The sequence below is a fragment of the Aptenodytes forsteri genome, unplaced genomic scaffold (genome assembly GCF_000699145.1).
Source record: "Aptenodytes forsteri isolate BGI_AS27 unplaced genomic scaffold, ASM69914v1 Scaffold120, whole genome shotgun sequence".
In the NCBI taxonomy this organism is placed as follows: Eukaryota; Metazoa; Chordata; class Aves; order Sphenisciformes; family Spheniscidae; genus Aptenodytes; species Aptenodytes forsteri.
In genome coordinates this window covers 756,821-776,119 of record NW_008795938.1, presented here as the reverse complement: position 1 = coordinate 776,119, position 19,299 = coordinate 756,821, and the positions used below count along the sequence as shown (strand labels likewise).

Below are 19,299 nucleotides of genomic sequence, written 5' to 3'. Positions count from 1 at the left end.
ATGATATTTTCCTCTGGCCTGAGGCATAGAAGTCTTTAGCACACAAGAAGAAAGGAGGTAGAGAAAGAAAGGACATACATAGCAAAAATTAAAAAAAACCTCCAAACCCTAAGTTGCATTTAATAAAACTGTATTTAATAAAACTTCTACTTAAACAGTCATCTTCCTCAGTGTGTCATCTGGACAATTCAAGATTTTAAGTTCTCTTTCTGAATTACACTGATCATTTTAGATTTAACACCCAAAGTCTAGAGAAGTCTTTACTAAAATTAAGGTTTTTTCCTCCAAGTGGCATACAGCAGCACTACTCATTCTACCTCCAGCCTTGTAGCTGAAAATTTCTTACCTCTTCTGATTCAAGAAGAAATTCAGTAAACTGACAACCCACCACAGTGAGCTGCTTAGCCTTGGCATAGTCCAGATCCAGGTTGGCATACAGTTTACTGCTAGGCTTGTAAAAATACAGCAATCTCCTTACAAACCTATGGAAAGTAAAAAAGAATTTTCTGTTTTTCAGTATGACAAGGACAGTCTCACAGTACAAAATTATGCTGGTAGAAAAGACATGTTATCACTAAATTAGCTTATTGACAATAAATTTTCAAAAGAGTAGCAGGTAGCAGTAATGAGTCTATCCAGACACGATTTCAGAGATGCAGCTGTACTGTGTGTTATAAAGGGTTTTCTATGCCATGACTTAAAATAAGCAAAGGAACTCAAAATCTCTATGCTCTTAGAAGCCATAGCTTCTTTCTCATTCTCAATGCTTATAATTTATTCTGCTGTAATTTATCCTGTGGTGAGTTTCAAAGACTATACTATCTAGACTACAAAGAGCTAAAAAAGAATCTGTGACATGAGTCTTCTTCAGCTATAATAGTTAACACTAGGGTGAAAAATACATTTTTGTGTTCTGCCAGGAAAAGGCCGTATCTATTCAGCAACAGTATTTTCATTCACCTCACTTAAGCATTTCTGAAGCATAACACAGTGATTGCAAATGCAGACTCTCACTCAGACTTTTTGAAATCATGGTGAGCAATATAGCTTGAGTTTTGCATTGCAGGAATAAATCTTCAGCAAAGAGCTTCCCCTCACCAATTCTTAGTCAAAAAATAAACACGTTTGTGCTTTAAAATAACACAGAATGTTCTGTCTGAAGGTAGATATGTCAAGCTTTAAGAAGACTTAACTAAAGCACTGAGCCTTCAGTTAAAAAAGTGAGAGTAAGCCACTATCCCCAACTCCAAACACAGGACCAGAAATCTGAGGGTTTCTTTAAATTTTGTCAAATGAAATGTATTTTATTCTGCGTTATTAGCAATAAATATATTACATATAGTAACACGTATTTACATGTGTATGTATATATGTGTATACTTAAGTGTGTATATATGTATGTATATACACATAAATGTGTATACACACATTGCATTAACTGTATCTCTATGAAATGAAGGAATCTGTATCAAAAATATCTGGAATTTCCCTTTAACAGCCATAAGATCACCACAAGACCACTAACAGTGAAAAAAAAAAACAAACAAAAAACTTATGGAAGGACAACTAAATGTACTTTACACTTCAAAAATGAAGTGGCTGAAAATTTTTTATGATCAGCAGAGAGATTTGGGGCTTAATTAGTGATTATTAAACAAGAGCAACAGCATTTTAAAGCCATTAAAGCATCCACCCCACAATCCTGCAGAAGGGATCAACTAACTGTAGAAGTTTTACACTAACTCATTCCTAGATTTTCTCAATTTATTTGGAATTAAATTATTTAGGCACTGAACAATGCTTGAGTGCAGTACAAAACCAGGGAACAGGAACACTGTCCCAAGTAGGTAGGTAGAGGGGTGGGGGTGGGTGTCATAGCTAGGACTGCAGACATTGCTTTAGAGAAGCAATGTTATAAACCACCAGATTTGGAAAATAATCCTTTACCACAAAGTACAGATTGGCAAATAATGTTTAGGGAAGAAAAATAAACCAGAAAAAATACATATGCAAAAATAAATTATTGCTATGGTTACAATGGGACTACCACTTAGCTGGAACACTATATAAAAGTAGCCTGATTACTTTTTAGTAAAAATTTAAAATGGAGCAGCATGAGCCTTTCAGCTATGGTTTAGCTTTAGGTTTTTCCTCAAATTCATGTAGAAGTAGCTTTCCATGCCTACAATACAGAATTACTCTTCAAAATAATTTAATCAAATCAATTTCTGAAATGCATGTTAAAAGAGACATCCAAGAACTAATTAGTAACACTATTACCACACATGCACAAAAGTAATAAAAATGTCTTAATGCCAACAGACATGAAAGGAACTAGAGCTGTATACCTTTGTTTTGGTGGGGTTTTCTTTTGGGTTTTTTTTTCCCCCTCCAGGTGACACATACTTCCCTTGCCATTAATAGCAACTAGAAAAAACTTCCTCTTGGTTTTTGATGAAAGCTGTAACTCCATGACTGTACAACTGTATACCTATTCTGTCAAAATTTGTCAAGTGCTGACATCAAACACTAATGTATGAAATATCAAAGAGGTAACACTTTAAGGTTTAAAATGAAATGGGGTGTTTGCAAAGCTGGTATGATTCTTGTTAAGGGAATAAATATGTAAAGTATCTGTGCATAGAAAAGAAACCACTAAAGCTTAAAGATCTGTTTATTTAAAGCCAATATTGCAACCTAATTATCTAAATTTTCAGTTTTGCTGCTTATCTATAGATTAATGTTTAGAAATGTGACATATGCAAGGAATAGTTTATTGCAATATTAAAAACCATTTTTTCCAAATTTCTTTCTTCAAAGGAAGTCTAGAAAATTTTTACATACCTGTGCAATTGTTCATCTTTATAGTTCCTTAGATTTACATTTGGCCACTAGAAAAACAGCAAATATAGCATTATATGAAACTTGTACATCAGTCCTTGATTAGTCACTAAAATTTACTCATTTCTATTATAGTTATATTTACCTAATAATTAGAAGTGTAAGTTTTCTTGCATCTAATGTTACCTATAAAAAACCCTTATTTTATTGAAAAGCCTACACTTCTTGCTCCAAGAACTGTTTGATTTTTTTCTATAGAAGGACAGGGAATGTTGGTCGCATGCTATGTGTACAACGCCACCATTCTAATGAAAACAGCAAACTATGAAAAGCTAATGAAAAATAAAAAGTTTTGCTCAGTTTCTTCTCTGCAAATAAAAAAATTTTGATATGCATAACAGGGAAATAATTTTTGTTGTTGTTTTCATTATTAATCAGATTTGTTTTAAAAATAATAATTATTCTGTTACAGCTCACTTAAATACTGCTTATTAAAATGGTATTTAAAACTCCTCTGATGACACTTCGCAAGATGTTTTAAGAAGGATCAGATGAAGTCATAATACTCTCTTTTGGACCTATCCTTTCTTCATATTTTATTTTCCTCTGTTTTTACAGCCATCTGTTGCCTCTATGGTTTCAGATTTATTTTTGTTGCTACTAGTAAGTATCTTCTTGGAAGGGATGGAAAAAAGTGCATCAAACATTCTTCTTTCCTACCTAAGCGATACAGTTCTACATTTCCAATTGGTATACTAGTATTAAAACATATAGTGCACTAGTTAATGATTAGTAAAACTGACTACACTAGTAACAGTGACAGATAAAGTATGAAGCTCTGCTGTCAACAACAAAGTCGCAATTCCTCCATCCTGACCACTGCTACTTTTGCTCCTTTTAACAGCTTAGACAGCAAGCTGAGCAAGTAAAAAAGGCAGTAAGGGACCACATGAGATGCAAGTAGTGAGGTTGTTAGAAAGCTGATGCTCCACAGCTGCAAGGCTGCAACAGAGACAAGAGGGAGGTGAGCAGCCACATGACATAGCGAAACATTGCAAACATTGGAATCTGGATCCTGCTCATTCAAGGACTAAAGATGGACCACCCTGATAACATTATCTTAGTTTATGCTGGTGGTGTGCAGTTTAACAGGAACGGAAGTGGTTAGAATTAAACCAGAAAACACAGAAACTTCTCATTCTGAAAGACAGAAGTCCCTGATTTTGAGACATTGGCAACTGTTTGACAGAACACTGGAAAATATACTGCTGGGGAGGTCCGAGATAGCAGGGAAACTGACAGTTTGACCTAAATTTCAGGTAAAACCAACACCTTAGCAGTCAACTACATAAAACTTCCATTGTCAAAGTACTACACAGACTAATTAACAGTGAGATTCTGAAAAAGTTTCTTGATATCTTTAATACTGAATCAAACGTAAAAATATCTATGATTAATAATCATAGATAGCTAGTAATCCAGTAAATCTAGTAATTGCAGTAAAAAGCCTTTAAACAGTGAAATTTGGTGGAGCAAAGCTACTATCATATATGTATTCAGGTCTTTATTCCAGACAGATCCTTGCTCTCTCAAGTTATCAGTCCCTGAAAAAATGCACAGAAATATTTAGTTTCTTTTTTTTTTTTAAAGATAAACTTGAATACAATTGTCACCATTAATCCTTTTTTGTACTTTCACCAGCTTTATAACAACACAGTAAAGAAGACAATAAGAAAATGTTACTTGGGGGTAACAACAGAAGGATGGCTTTGATGCACAGAATGATAGGAGCTATTTTCATTCAAAGACTATACTGAGTACTCGCTCAGAAAGTTTTCTTCCTCAAAGAAAGTAAGTTTTCTGCTTAAAAAAAAAGAGGCAGTCTCTTAAAAGTTGCACATGAAATATATTTAAGATAACGCCCTCCCTGTCAGAGATATTTCCATTATTTTGTAAAAACAAATTAATGTTGTAATGAACTCGATGCTACAGCAGTATTTGTATTAGTTCCAAACATACAATGAGATTGCATACTACTGAAGTTTTCAGATGTGCCTCAGTCTAAGCACCTGAAGTTTGATCTATAACCCCCCGCCAGCCTTAACCTTCAGCTCACATTATACAAAAACAATCTGCTATGAAACTGAATGAGGCAGTATCCCTGTGTAGCTTGGACTGAAGTCTAAAGTATTAGCAGCTTTAAAGTTTTTATAGCTAATTCTGTAAAGTCTATTTCTATACAAATAAAGTTACATAAAATTTAATACATGCTTATTAAGAAATTTGTGAATTTAACTGTAGTGTATTTTTGCATATAGTTTAAGGGTTGTATACAAGGAGACTATATCAGCACTGATTAAACCCATGAGATTCTAATTTTTGGAAATAAAAAATATTATGGGATGTAGTATGGAGTTAATATTAGAAAGTCAAAACTCACATGTGAAATGGAGACTTTTTTTCCCAAACAATTTCATAAAAATAATACCATGCCCTTTTTAAGCTCACCTTCAGTATGGTCCCTATTAGATTCCAATTCCAGTCAAGGTTCTCTTTATGATTGAGAACTTGGCTGTCTCGAAGATTCATTACAAGTGCTTCTTCTGTATCCTGGAATACAGACATTAAAAACTACAGTAAGTTTCCTTGCATCATTTTTTTTAGTCTTGTCACATGATATACTTACTGTTCATGTAACAATCATTAAAAGGGCTATGCTCCACAGTAATTTGCATCTGAAAGTAAATTGCATGGTTACAGTACTGCATTAAGAATCTAGTAGTAAGAGATCACAAATTGGCCCCCAAAAGCATTAAAAATTATTGTAATTTCACTCCTCAATTTCTAGAAATGCAATATAGAATCCACAAGTACCTACAAGACAAATTAAATGAAAAAAATACTACAAAGAAATCACATAAATGGCTCTGAATCAGATGAGAGAGTGAAGCTTGGAGGGCAGGATCTAAGTCTCCAAAACACAAAAGTCAAATTCAGTTTTGAAAAATCAATAATGGTAATACCTTTAAAATAAAAATGTCTTTCTGCACACGGTACTGATCCCTCTTTTGGTGCGTTGAGATTGCTTTCTGAATAATATGATCTAAATGGAGGCTGTAAGGTTTAGGTCCTCTTTTCTTCATCTCATGAAAACGTTTTAAGCAGTTGAGTGCAGCACTTGCTCGTCTAATAGGAAAAAAAATACTACAATCAGTATTTGGCAACTGTTATCCAACTAAAGAGCACCACTGCTATATCCTGAGTAAATAAACATAGCTCAAGAAAGAGCTGACCAACAATTCCAAAGTGAATAAAAAGAAAATAATTTTCTTGATTAAAGTTTTCATACATCCATAGGCTTCAGTCTTGTACTGAAATTACACAGAAAATTATATTTCAGAATTTCTAGTACTGAAGAATGAGCCTTATTGATACCTTTTCTTCTACACTGCAATTAATGGTGTCTATCACAGTTCACAGAAGACATTGTAAAGTTTAAAGTTGATAAAAGTATTGTGAGATATCACAGTAGGTCAACGTTCTGCAGTAAAGTTGAGAGGGCTAGCTTCAACTTTGACTAATGAAGGATTTCTTTTAAATCCCCCCCTCCCCCTCCCCCCAAAGAGTGGCAGGAGTATCAGTAGTTATGTTTCCTGCTCTTTATATCTAAACAGTTCAGCAATAGCATCTAAGAAGTTTTGCAGGAAAAGATAAGAAGTAATAGAAATGACAGCTCACAGGGGCAGAAACAGTTAATTACAAAATAGTGGTAGCAGAAAAAAAACAACCCTGCTGAGCAAATAAAACAAGGAAGTCTAAAAATGAGGAGGTAAGTCTACCTTTCTTCCCCATAAACAAAAATTCTCATAGGGTAGGAGAGTTTTTATTTTATATTATCTTCAAACAAACAAATACCTTTGAATTTGGTCACTTATCTAAATGACGTAACAGGACTTACAGTTTTAAGAGTATGAAACAACACAGAGTGTTGACCAAAACCAAGATCCCCAAATAAAAAAATACTACTTCTACAAAATCACTTTCTTCCAACAAAAATGGGAATTCTTACTACTCTATCACGTATGTCCACAAATGCCAAAAAGCAAAAACACTGCAGGTAATCCACAAACATATCCCTTCTGCTCTTCATCCTTCCTCTCATTCCACAGCTTTGACCAAGTGAAATATCCTGTGACGGAGTTTCAGATATGCCTTTTTGGAAAAAGAACTCTGTTTTCACATATCAAAATCTTCTACCGACATATAAGAAATCTTCAAAGCTAAAAAGCAGAAGAGCACTATGTTTCTTGGAAGCATTCTACAAGCGGCATTTATCATTTCACAGTGGCAGTTCAGAAAGATTCTGTAATTCTTGTAATTTATCACCGACAACACAATGAAAGACAAAATAGAAAGTTATGATCTATTTATCAGAATACTGATCTGACAAGTCAGATCAGGAATGGCAAGAGTAATTAACAAAAAAATTTCCTCTAATTTCCTATTAAAAAAAAATACACTCAATTTAAAGAGTCTTCTACAAGGAAATGAAAGTAAGAACTCTGAGTTACAGAAACACATTTTAAAGGCACGTGAATCTATCAAATTATTTGACTTCTTTCCTCAGGAGGTTTAAATTGTGTGAAGTACCCAGGAGATAGTATTTTATAACAGAGCACTTCAGAGGTTGAATTGCAAGATTAGATGATGTACAGAGACATTCTAAAAAATAAGTAAAATAAAATAAAAAAGCCCACAGGTTTTTAAAATCCTGAAAATTCAGGTATTTCTAGTTCAAAGAGGAATAAAAAGCTTCTATAAACATTTTTTTGAGTCAGATGCCTAAATATACCTCATTTGATTGGCACCAGGACTGCCAAACAGTTCCCTAATACTGTTCCCTAATACTGCTTAACTACATGCCACTGCAGAATGCTGCACTAAATTTAAAATTTCTGTTCATACGTTCTTATATTTAAATGGAAGTGAAAAATTATCAGTGCAAACTTTGAACAAAAGCACCACAAAGTTTTAACATAACTATTGTTGTTACAATTACCATTTTCTTCTGAAGAAGAAAAGGTTAAAAAAACCAAACCCAAAACCAGCTCCATGCCACTATTAGATTTTTGCTTTTGCTCACACTAATAATGACTCACTGATTTGGTCTATTTCTACTTAATTAGCTATAGATAAACAACAGAAGAAAAAAATTGGCACAGGCTTTTTTAGTTTTGAAAGCTCAATTGTATCAAAATGCCAAAAAAAAAAAAGTGTGAAATAACGGAGAGGTCAAACACACAGAACACATCTTGGATGTTGCTTGGTCAAACAGTGCCTCTGAGTTCATTTAAGAAAAATTCTGTGTAAAAATCTTGCAATCTGTGCAAAAGTGTTCTGAAGTCTTCTATCAAAACTTTCTTTCCAAATTTCAAAATTCCTAAGTTGTTACTGTAAACACTTTTGGAATGATGCACTGGAAACTATTTCCCTAGTAAGTGTGACAGAGGATTTCTATATGCATGCGTTTGTTTGCTTTTAAATAAAGACAGCAGTGGTTTCAGCCACCAGAAAACTTGTAATGTAGGTTTTCACTCAACTGTAGGGGAAAAGGAGATGTAAATATTTTTGCTTTTAAGTGTAACTTAAAATTCTTACAGTCTTTTCTCTTTCATGATGTCAAAAGATGCTGCCATATTCATTAGCGTTGGTAAGCAGTGCAGGTGATGGCTGTGAGAATGAGGAAGAATTGTGTTTGCCTAAAAAACAACAAAAGACCAGTTAGAGTAACTTATTACAACATTTTCAGCCATCTCTTTAGGATCAACATTTGAAGAATCTAGACTTTCAGAAATGCATGACAACAAAACTACCTTTTGCATAATGTCAGAGCAATAATTACACATACCATTTTGAATATTTGATCTAACTAATCAACCTGAAATGCAATTGAAAGTAACTTAAGACAATTTTAGATTTCAGAGCCTTCTAATCTCTATTGTTTGCACTGGTGTTTTTTTAAGTGGTCACATGCAAGTACATGCAAAGCATCAGGTATCCTTATGTCATATGTACTAAAAAAAAAAATCTAAAATCAGTAATAAAATTTAAGCTGAAAAAAAAATCTGATTAATTAACATAGTTTTCTAAGTTACTAGACATTTAATTGCTTTTATTTTGGGAAACATAGGTAGTTCTGCAAATATTTTTTGAAACTGAATAACAATGAAGATAAAGAAATTACTTCAACCTCTTAAAACGAAACAAAAGTACAAATATTTGTTCAGTATTTTGCTAAACAGTCATCTCTGACTAATGAATCATCTCTTCAGAAAAACAAAAAATATCTACGCTTTGCAGCATACTCAAATGTCAGTAACAGTCACTCCCATTCAAAAATATTCTGGAAACCAGAAAAATAGCATATGTTATTACAGATTTTCTTCTTAAACTACATGGCTGACTTAACACTCAGGAAATTCCACCAATTATTTAAAGAAAAACAACTGAAGAGACTGAAGAACAGATTTGTTGTGGTTGTGACCCATGCTGCTGAGCTGAGATGTTGTAAATCACTGGAGTAATGAGCAATCATAGAATCACAGAATGGTTTAGGTTGGAAGGGACCTTAAAGATCATCTAGTTCCACCCCCCCTGCCATGGGCAGGGACACCTTCCACTAGATCAGGTTGCACAAAGCCCCATCCAACCTGGCCTTGAACGCTTCCAGGGATGGGGCATCCACAGCTTCTCTGGGCAACCTGTGCCAGTGTCTCACCACTCTCAGTCCTGTATCTGAAGATTGTGATCTTGTTTTCTGGAGCATTAAGCACCACTGAAATGAGTCGATAGTTTGAAGATGCAGACTATCTGAAACGAGTCGATAGTCTGAAGATGCAGACTGTCTGGTAACTCATATTCAAATTTTGTAAGACAAAGTTGTATTTCACAATTTTACCATCTCTTATGAAGTAGTTTATTTGGAAAAAAGATTAAAAAAACCACAAGAAAACTGAGCAAAAAGTGCTCTGCTGCATATGCTGTTCCTGTCATCCAGAGAGGATGTGAAAAATAAAAGAACTGTTTTGCAAGAAAGGTAAATCATATCACTTCACATATGACTAACAGCTCCTTGGGAGGCTGAAAGCTAGCACTGGAGTGTATAGGAAAACAACAATAATAACATCTCTATACCAAAATAGTTTACGTTAAGAGAGAGAAGCTACTGTAAAAGATATGTTAGGTAGAGGGAAGCGGAATGAAGCAAGGTCCCTTCAGCTTCTCTGTAGCAGGGGCTACCGACAGGCAGTGCTGAAAGAGCATTCCACCAAGCTGGAGTTGCCTGAATGAATAATATCAAGTGCCCCAGCCACATCAAGCTGAACATGAAAAAAATTTCATCTGCCTAGCCTGTGAGGCAGAAAGCTAAACACACTGCCAGAGGGTTACCATCATTCTAAGAAAAGCAAAAATCAGCAATGGTCCTTTTCCCAAACACAGTAACTGATGGGTGAGTTTGCAGAACTCCAGCTTAAAAATACAACTGGCTACTGAGGCAAGGAAGTGTCTTGGTGAGAGTGAGAGCTGAGGATTATACTTGGAGCAGAATCCCTAGCACTTTCAATACTTTCCTAAATGGCCTCACTATTGATTCATACTGTTTTTAATATATGAAGTGCCAAAAGATCTGATGTAGATGTTCCAAGTTCGTAACACAAATTCAAAGCTATAATAGGAAATATCTATTTACAACTAGCTACTAATACTACTTATTCTCAGCAAAAAATTTTACTTACCATGTGCAGAAGTTCTCCTAAAAGGATAGTTGCTCTAACAGATACATGGTCATCACTACTCGTGATCACTTCAACCAGACCCTTCAAAAAGTTAAAAAATTATTACAACATTTAACGTGTAACACCTTATTTTAATGTTTGTAAGAAAAAAAGTAGCAAGCATCTATTCAAACTTAAAGTCATTAGTTACCTCTAGAAGTCCATTGGTAATAAAAGCTGAAAGCACTAAAGCCAAATAATTATCCATGAGATCAGGCCTAAGGAGAAAGAAGTATGGAAACAGTTTAGAAAGTTAATTTCTTATTGTGTCTGCAAGAAAAACAACAAATATTTTGTCAACACCACCACAAAACAAAAACAAGGGTTTAGACTAAGTTCATTAAATGCTCACCTTGACCTGGCTCGATGGGGTAATATAGTTTTAGCTTCAGCAGCTACAAAGCCATCAGAAAGTCTCCAGCAGTCCTGAAACCTGCTTGGATCTAGAAAAAGAAAATATGGACAACGGTTAATTATAACACTGGATTTCATAGTGTTATTTTAATGGTTGTCAGTAGGTAAATAATAGTTCTTGCCAACAAATGTTATTTCAGGTTTCAAATTATAGAACATTTTGTCAGAAGGGATCTCTAACAAGTCATCTAACCCTCACTCCTGAACAAAGCAAGGCTAACTTCAAAGCTAGCACAAAGATTGTATCTAAGTATCAACCAAAATAACGACATTTCCAATTCATAAACACATTAAACTTGTTTAACAGAAAATATTGTAACAACTAAAATTTTAAAATGTACATCCATATGTCACAAAGTAGCAAGTTTGCAACAAAGAATGATTTCCTTACTTATAAACGTGGAACAAGGATTAAGCTTTTATAATCAACTGCATGACAAAACATTTATAACCAGAGTTTGGAGAAGAGAATTGCTGGAACATTAAAGGCTGAAACTTGCTCCTTTTGGGCTCATACTTCTGCACCGCGAGACAAAGCAGAGGATACCCTTGGGTTTACAAAGGAGGAATTCTAAAGATAAAAGACTATCTCTGCTGAATATAAAGACATGAAAAAGCATACACTTGCCCTAGGAGAAGTAAAAGTCTGCTAAAGTGCAGTGGAGATAGCTAGCAGATACACAATATAAAGAAAAGACTGTTCAATAACTTTTCTGTAACATTCACTAGCACTCCTACATTACTAATGCTTCTAACACTTGAAAGAAGTCTAATTTGTATCAATGTGTTTACACAGTCTTTTTTGTAAATGCTCCATTATGCTCCACTGCTGATTTTTTATTAAACTTAGAACACATAACAGCTGATAAAAGAATTTTAAACAGGACTTCAGAGCACCCAATGAATTCATATTGATGTAATTTACAATATAGAGGAGACAGTGAAGGGTTCAAATTTGTAGAAGAGCTTAATAGACAGAATTCTTATGTGAACTGGTTCTAAATACTTACCTACACTGAGAAGTGCCTCAATAAATTCTTCTGCGATAACAGGGAGAGGAAGACGAAATATATCATAGAGAACTTCAAGCAGACCCCCCTACCAAAAAAAAAAAAAGCAAAAAAACAACACAACAGGAATTTTATGGATTTACAAAAATTGTCCTTTCGTTCACTATTAATATCAAAGTTGAGATTTCTATAGAGTGCTATAATTGGTGTATTTTTCAGTGGTTTTTTTTTGATAACGTGCTTATTTTCATAAACTGAAATAATCTAGGGAAGAGAAGAAAAGGGGCTTGTTTACTTCAGAACTGTGCCTTATTGTCACTATGAATTCTACAGAAGCTCAGGGTACTTGGATTACAGATTTTTAGAATAGTTCCTGCTGCCACCATCAACCTCTTGGTTTAATAGGTAATTGGGAAGAAACATTTTTATTTATCTTGGATTCAACTCTGATTATTATGCTTTAAACTCGTAAGTGCAGCTACTGTGAACTTGCTTTGACTTGTGACCAGAGTTAAAATTAATTTATGTACTTTTCACTCCTCCATTCCCTCCTCTCAGACATACAGGGTGTGCTTCCATTCTCACATGAATTTTATAATGGAATTATAGACTTGAACTTGGGGGTGAAATAAACTTGAGGGTAGTGATTTCATAACTGCAGCCTGTGTTTAAACCACTATATTGTTAAAAAGTTAAGAATATATTAATTAAGACATCCAATTTTATTCCTACATCAGTACTAAATATTTACCACCTACCCGTATTTCCATATTTGGTATACAGAGTACTCCAATAAGAGACTGAATCCCAGAATTTCCAGGTTTGCACAGGCTGATAATACCTAGAACGCATTAAATACATAATAATATTCCCTCACCAAACAAAAAAGCATTAGACACATTGTTAAATTTGATTTCCAGTTTGAGTACAAGCACAGATGACAAAAATTACTAATCATTAACATTTTCACCTTTATAATGTCATGTCCTTTCCAATCAATAATATTTAACAAAACTTTCTAATCACAAAACTTTGTTTCCTCATTAAAAACTATAGCTACTTTTGCCCTTTCTAGTGTGAACATTATTTTCAAATTATCTGCAAAAACAACATTTACATGGAATAAACGGCAGAAAGAAAAGACAAAATTGTCAATAAAGAATGAATCTTAAACCTGAAAGATTTGCATCATCTTGGCAGAACTGAGAGATGTTTCTCCATCAAAAGCTGTATCTTAACCTAACAAATTATTCAGTTCCTTTTAATCTCAGGTGAATTCTAAACAGCAAGTTTACACATACTTGGAATAACATTCTCTGTGCACCATTTTAAACCATCTTTTCCCAAATGACGAGTACTCATCTCCAGCAGTTGCAACACAGTAGTTTTAACATTTAACTTCATATGAAATCTCAGAGCCTCTCTTATCATTTGGTCCTTTTACACTGTATTTTTATTCAATTAGTTTAATATTTCAATATTAATAGGGAAAATCTTCAAATTGTTTCTAAGTGTTACAGAATACCACCTAAAGCTTACAGTGATTTTCAGCCTCAATTTATATACAGTCTCTTCACTAAAAATGTGACTGCAAAGACAGTAACCTTGCTCATTTCCTTGACCACTTCTCTTCATACTTCACAGAATAAATTAAAAAACTTACAGTAACATGCTATCCAGAAAACAAACAAGTTTCTCCAAAATGCAACTTCAAATGAACAAAAAGAATCCAGGTTTGCACACCTTTTTGTCTTACATATAATAAATGAACCCAAACCGTCATTCTTTAAAAATTACTAGAAGATTAAAAATATCACCTAGTCATCCATATATTTTCACTAATACAAATTTAACTTTAATGACATGTGCTTTATATGAACTTGAAGAAAGTCCTCAATTCAAAACTTTCATGTTACAAAAACTTAAGACATGCACATGTGGCCACTGACACACATTTTCTACAGCGCACCTCAGAGGCCTTTTCCAAGAGCATATAGTGGCCACATCCCAATTGCAATGCAGGAATAGATTTCGGTGCATGCCCCAATTTTATCTCTAAGGACATGATCGCACATGGGGATAAAGGACATAGTAACCATCAGCTCTGAAGAAAAACGCAGTCAGGAAAATAAGGAGAGCAGAACAGTCAAACACAGCAGATAGTACACACAGGCAAAAAAAAAAACCTACCCAAAAAGCCAAAACAAAAACCAAAAACACCCTCAAGCCTGGTTTAGCTACATGTCCTTTGGGAAGACTGACAGTGTAAGGACATTTTTGTACTAAAAACATTTACGATGTTAGTCTCCAACATGACAAGTAATATAAAAAAGGATGAATGTCTAACAGTGAAGTGCCATTGCAAGTAACACACTCCAAGACAATTATTCCTTCAGCCACTTGAATTTTCAGGCATATGCTATTAGTTATAAGTGAGTAAGGGAAGATGCAGCAACACTATTAGAAACTGCTTCCTAGAAGTTTTAAAGTTGTCAGAAACTTCCCAAGCTTCCTCCCCAAACAAGTGAGAATACATGTAAGAAACTTTTGAAGGATACCTGGATATTAAATTAAGCTTACTGATCATTTTCAGAACATTAAAAAATAAAGCAAATAGTCTTATAATGAAAAAGGCTTTCTATACAGTCTGAATCTTTCCTAAGTATAGCCTGTAAAAATCCTACCCAAACTTTCGGTAAACGGTCATATCAACTGACTTAGTTTATTTGCAAGACACTGTCTTGACTAAAAGAATGAGCAGTCCCTAAGGCAGTAATCTTCATGGTAGATATTGTAATATTGCAGAGAAAGGATTTAGAAAAATGCAAAAACCTGCTTTTTTGCTTCAGAAATGTCCTCTACATGAAAAATCCCAAAACTATGTCCATCTGCAATTTCTCTTCAGCTATGGCACCTGGTAAAAGCCAGGTGCTAATGAAACTATCCTGTTGGTATCTCTTCACATAGACAAAAAGATTTCTTATTTATGGTGGCAGAACCATCTCAAAGGCAAATTCTTATGATGTTATTTTCAACATCCTCTCACCCCTCAAATGTCAAGTACCACCATCCAGGTACAACTTATAAGGTATTCTGTATGGGGCCGGGGGGGAAGTTGTGTCTTGTCAGTAGAGTTAGTCAAAGAAAACTATGTGTATGTCCTCCAATTTTACAGTATCAAAACACATCTTAGTAGCGCTGTAGGAAGGTATTGATAGAAATTAGACACATCAAATGAGACAGATGCTGTGTTTAAACAAACCACTCCTATACTAGAAAGTAAAATTCCCCTTCCAATCATCCAGCTTCAAACAAACAAAAAAAATCTTACCTGCCCATGATCGAAATGCTGCCACTATTCCCATTTTACTAGCTAGGAACCGTGCTTCTCTGTCCTCCCTGTGATTAAAACAACAAATGTCACAATACAGTTATTTACCATAAAACAAACAGTGTTACTAACATAGCAAGTAAAAAATAGTTAACTGAGATTTTAGATAGGGGACAAAATCCAGAGTAAGAGAAACCTTTTACGTATGCATATATGTGTGTATATGTATTCATGCAGCGTGTATACACACACACACACAAAGATTAGAATTTTTAAGTATTGTTACTTTTCCTTTTTCAGGGGAGTTTCCATGGTAGGAGGATAACATCACAAAGTAAACACCTGTATGTGGTCTGATGAATCACTCTGCGCCTCCACTGACAGCGAGTCTACAGCAGGGACCTAAAGATTTGGACCTTATTCAGTTACCCAGAGCTAAGCATCTAATGCCATTTGGTAATTAAAAAAACCTGAATAATTTAAGTTGGAAGCAATCTCAGGAGGTCTCTAGTCCAAACTCCTGGACAAAGAAGTTGTCAGCTATGAGACCAGACCAGGTTATACTCAAGGCTTTATCCAGGCAGGTCTCAGAAACTCTCAAGGATGAAGGCTGCAGGACACCTCTGGACAGCCTGTTCCAACACTTGAGTGGCCTCACAGAAAATTCCCCCACCCCCCCCCCCCCCATATCTAGCTGGAACCTCTTTTGTTTCAATTTCTCTCTGTTGCTTCTTGTCCTCCCACCTCTCACCACCATGGCTACACCTTTTTGATAACGTCTTCATAGGTATTAGAAAGGCTGCTACTCAGGGGAGGGTGTCCCCCAACCTTCTATTCTCCAGGCTAAACAAGCCCTTTTAAATCTTAAATGCTTAACAGTATTTTAGGAAGTTGCATTCTAACCTACTGTATTCAACTTCAACTAGTTTAGTATCAGGTCATTGCTTTTACTTTCACTTTGGAAAGAAAAATAGTTTAATTCCAATACCATGAACACAACTGGTAGCACAAGTAGCAGCACTAACACTTACTTGAGTTGTCCTTCTGCTGTGTCTGGATTATGCCTGTAGTGAAAATCTGTGTAAGGAGCTAAAATTCGCTAAACAAAAGAAAGACATGCATTACTTTCACATGAGAATACAGTTAAATGGGTCTTGCCCTTTCCTCAGTCCCACTCCAATCTGTCATGTTACTCCTGCTTTATAAATCATTATGCTTTTAGCCTAAAATGTTGTATTTTAAACATTTTGCACTAACACAGAAGGTGAAATCCAAGATGCAAATTAAACATTTTCATTAGTGATACAATGTTTAATTTCTGTCACTAAACAAGTAAAACTGAACCTACCTCTAATTCTACGTCTGCTCGCACATATTGTCGGGTCTTTGGATGATTAATGAGGTGCAAAACTGTAGTTATCAGAGCCTCATTTATTCGGCTTAGCTGACAATCAATCACATTTTTCAAGATGGTACTTAAACCACCCCGAAGAGCCACCACCTCGGGATTCTGAAGTGCTAAATAAAGAAAAACATGTCACTTTGGCCAGTGATGGGAAAGAAAACATTTCATGGCTTCCAGTGTGACAAACTTGTCGTCTCTTTAGTACGTATGTCTTTTTCCTCCTGAATACTGCTGACGCACAGGAAAACTTTTAATGGAACGGACAGACATTAGCAGTGAATTGAGATTTTTGATTAATTTATCATGAACAAAAATACTGGTCAGTCAGTCACCACTGTGCAGCAATTTCCCAACTTATTTCTAACCAGGTTTCCACACAGTAGTTTCTGGATTTCCCCGTAAAAAGGTTTTGTGCTTCACTGGACTGACATGGATAAAATATTTATACTAGAATATAAAACAGTAACAGATTGTTTATTTCTTTAAAACAGAAGTTTGTATCTTGAAAACATTGCTGAAGTTATTACTCATTGATTCAGTTTGAAAAAACTTTAAAAATCAGCACCCACATACAAGTACAGGGAGTTAATATAAACCACTGTCCAGATAGTCTTTACATGGACACATACACTGACTTCCAGAAGCCAGCTAATCATATACCCACTGTAGAAATTTTTAAAGGAGTATGTTTTGTAGTTCTCTGAACTCTTGTATGTTTGTCAGCATCTCATGTATGGAATTCTCCCTACTTCCTATCCATTAGTTTTAGAAACATCAACCGCAGCAGGGAAATGTTTTTAAGGTAAAACAAAAATTGGCAAGTCTTAAGAAGACTTAAGCAAGTCTTAAGAAGAACAGCACCTGAAATCTTCAGGTACTTTACTTAAGAGATTTTAAGTTAAAGTGATATTGTTTTACACCAAACTAATGACTAAAATCCATGAAACTGACATTAAGAACATTTAACGTCTAATTATTAAACAAATACCATTAATTATTTGAATACAATCTATTTAATACAAACCCACAGAAGAGAATCTCTTAGAAAACTGATGACAACCACGTCAAAATTTTTCTTAATTAGCTTTCAGTTATCTTACCTAGTTCACAGATAATGGCTATACAGGCTCGAACCATTCTGTCTCTTTCTTGAAGACCATCGTTTCCAACTGCTATCAAAGAATTAGTAATAGAACTGGGAAACAATGAAGCATTCACAGTGATCATCTGCGAAGAAAGACAGAAAATGCCCTCTGGTTTCTTCATAATATTTCTCTAAATATACTCACAGATTCTCCAGCATTCTGTTTCCTAGACACAACCAGACAGACCACTCCATATATTACTTGGTTGTATCTGGCGAATCTTCAAATGATTTCTTTTGTTCTTGAAATTCTTTGTTTGTCAATTTACTTTACCATTCTCTTCATGCTTCAGTTTTTTATTTTTATATTATTTTATCATAATAGGAGAGGGTTAAAAAGATGACTGTTGCAGAGAGAACTATGGCTACCTTTTTCATATTTTTTCCAAGCATTTATCAACAAAGAATGCCATCCAATGACACAGAGTAGATTACAAACTCTTCTAGAAGATTCTTTCATACTGCAGCAGATTCTTCAATACCTATTCAACTGTTTAATCAGCCAAGACTGAAATCCCCTGTTTTGTAGGGAGATCCTTAGATTGCTGCAGACTACAAAAAAGGACAGTCAACAGAAGAAGCTACTGTAGTATTTGGAAGGCAACTGTCAGTAACACGCGATATCCTCTTGCATAGTACCTGATCTTCCTAGAACTGCAGCGCAATTCAACTTCATTGTAAGTTATATAGCTATGGCACAAAAACCACACACCTTAAACATGTTAAACTGAAAAGCAAAGATGAAAACAAGACCTGTGTCCCTTAATCAAGTCATTCTTCAATTAAAAAAAAAAATTGCAATAAATTTGAGACAGAATAGAAGAACAGATTTTAATAGCCAGTGCTCATTTACACTACAGAAGAGGTCCTGCACCATGGCAATCCTCAGCTGCTAGTTTAGGACAAGCAGAATTTACACCAGATTAAGGAGCAAGGCCCTGTGCACAAGTTAAAGGCAAAAAACCCCACTCCAAAACCACCAACCAGAACCACCACTCCTCACCCTCCCCCAAATGAGGCTTTGAGTACAAAGGCTGAGTAGCTGTCTGTTCACATTTTTTTCATAGTTTCTGAAAATTAAATACACATATCCTCTATACTATGGAACATGAACATCACTAAACAGATGTATTACTAAGGAGGAAGTAGTTTTTTTGTCTGTCTGACTGCTTAAAAAGGGAACAACGTAATGTGTTATAGCCCACTCAACCATGTCACCTTTTTTTCTACTAATAAATAGAAGTGAGATGTAAAAAAACCCAAACCTCAATAACCATCAAACACCTAAAAACTTAAGGCTAGTTTTCCAAAATTTTGTT

General features: G+C 34.8%; 1 protein-coding gene across 1 annotated transcript in view; it reads right to left on the bottom strand.

The window, feature by feature from the left end:
* The window catches only part of RICTOR (RPTOR independent companion of MTOR complex 2), a 67,698-nt gene that overhangs the window by 29,056 nt on the left and 19,343 nt on the right, over nt 1-19,299 (bottom strand). Inside the window, exons 5-18 of the mRNA XM_009285155.2 lie at nt 17,937-18,063; nt 16,780-16,949; nt 16,463-16,530; nt 15,432-15,499; nt 12,859-12,941; nt 12,101-12,188; nt 11,029-11,119; nt 10,828-10,894; nt 10,638-10,718; nt 8,500-8,600; nt 5,865-6,027; nt 5,350-5,451; nt 2,845-2,891; nt 347-482 (exon numbers count right to left, since the gene is read on the bottom strand). Coding sequence (XP_009283430.1) covers nt 347-482; nt 2,845-2,891; nt 5,350-5,451; nt 5,865-6,027; nt 8,500-8,600; nt 10,638-10,718; nt 10,828-10,894; nt 11,029-11,119; nt 12,101-12,188; nt 12,859-12,941; nt 15,432-15,499; nt 16,463-16,530; nt 16,780-16,949; nt 17,937-18,063 — 1,392 coding nt within the window. The remainder of the gene's footprint in view (nt 1-346; nt 483-2,844; nt 2,892-5,349; nt 5,452-5,864; nt 6,028-8,499; nt 8,601-10,637; nt 10,719-10,827; nt 10,895-11,028; nt 11,120-12,100; nt 12,189-12,858; nt 12,942-15,431; nt 15,500-16,462; nt 16,531-16,779; nt 16,950-17,936; nt 18,064-19,299) is intronic.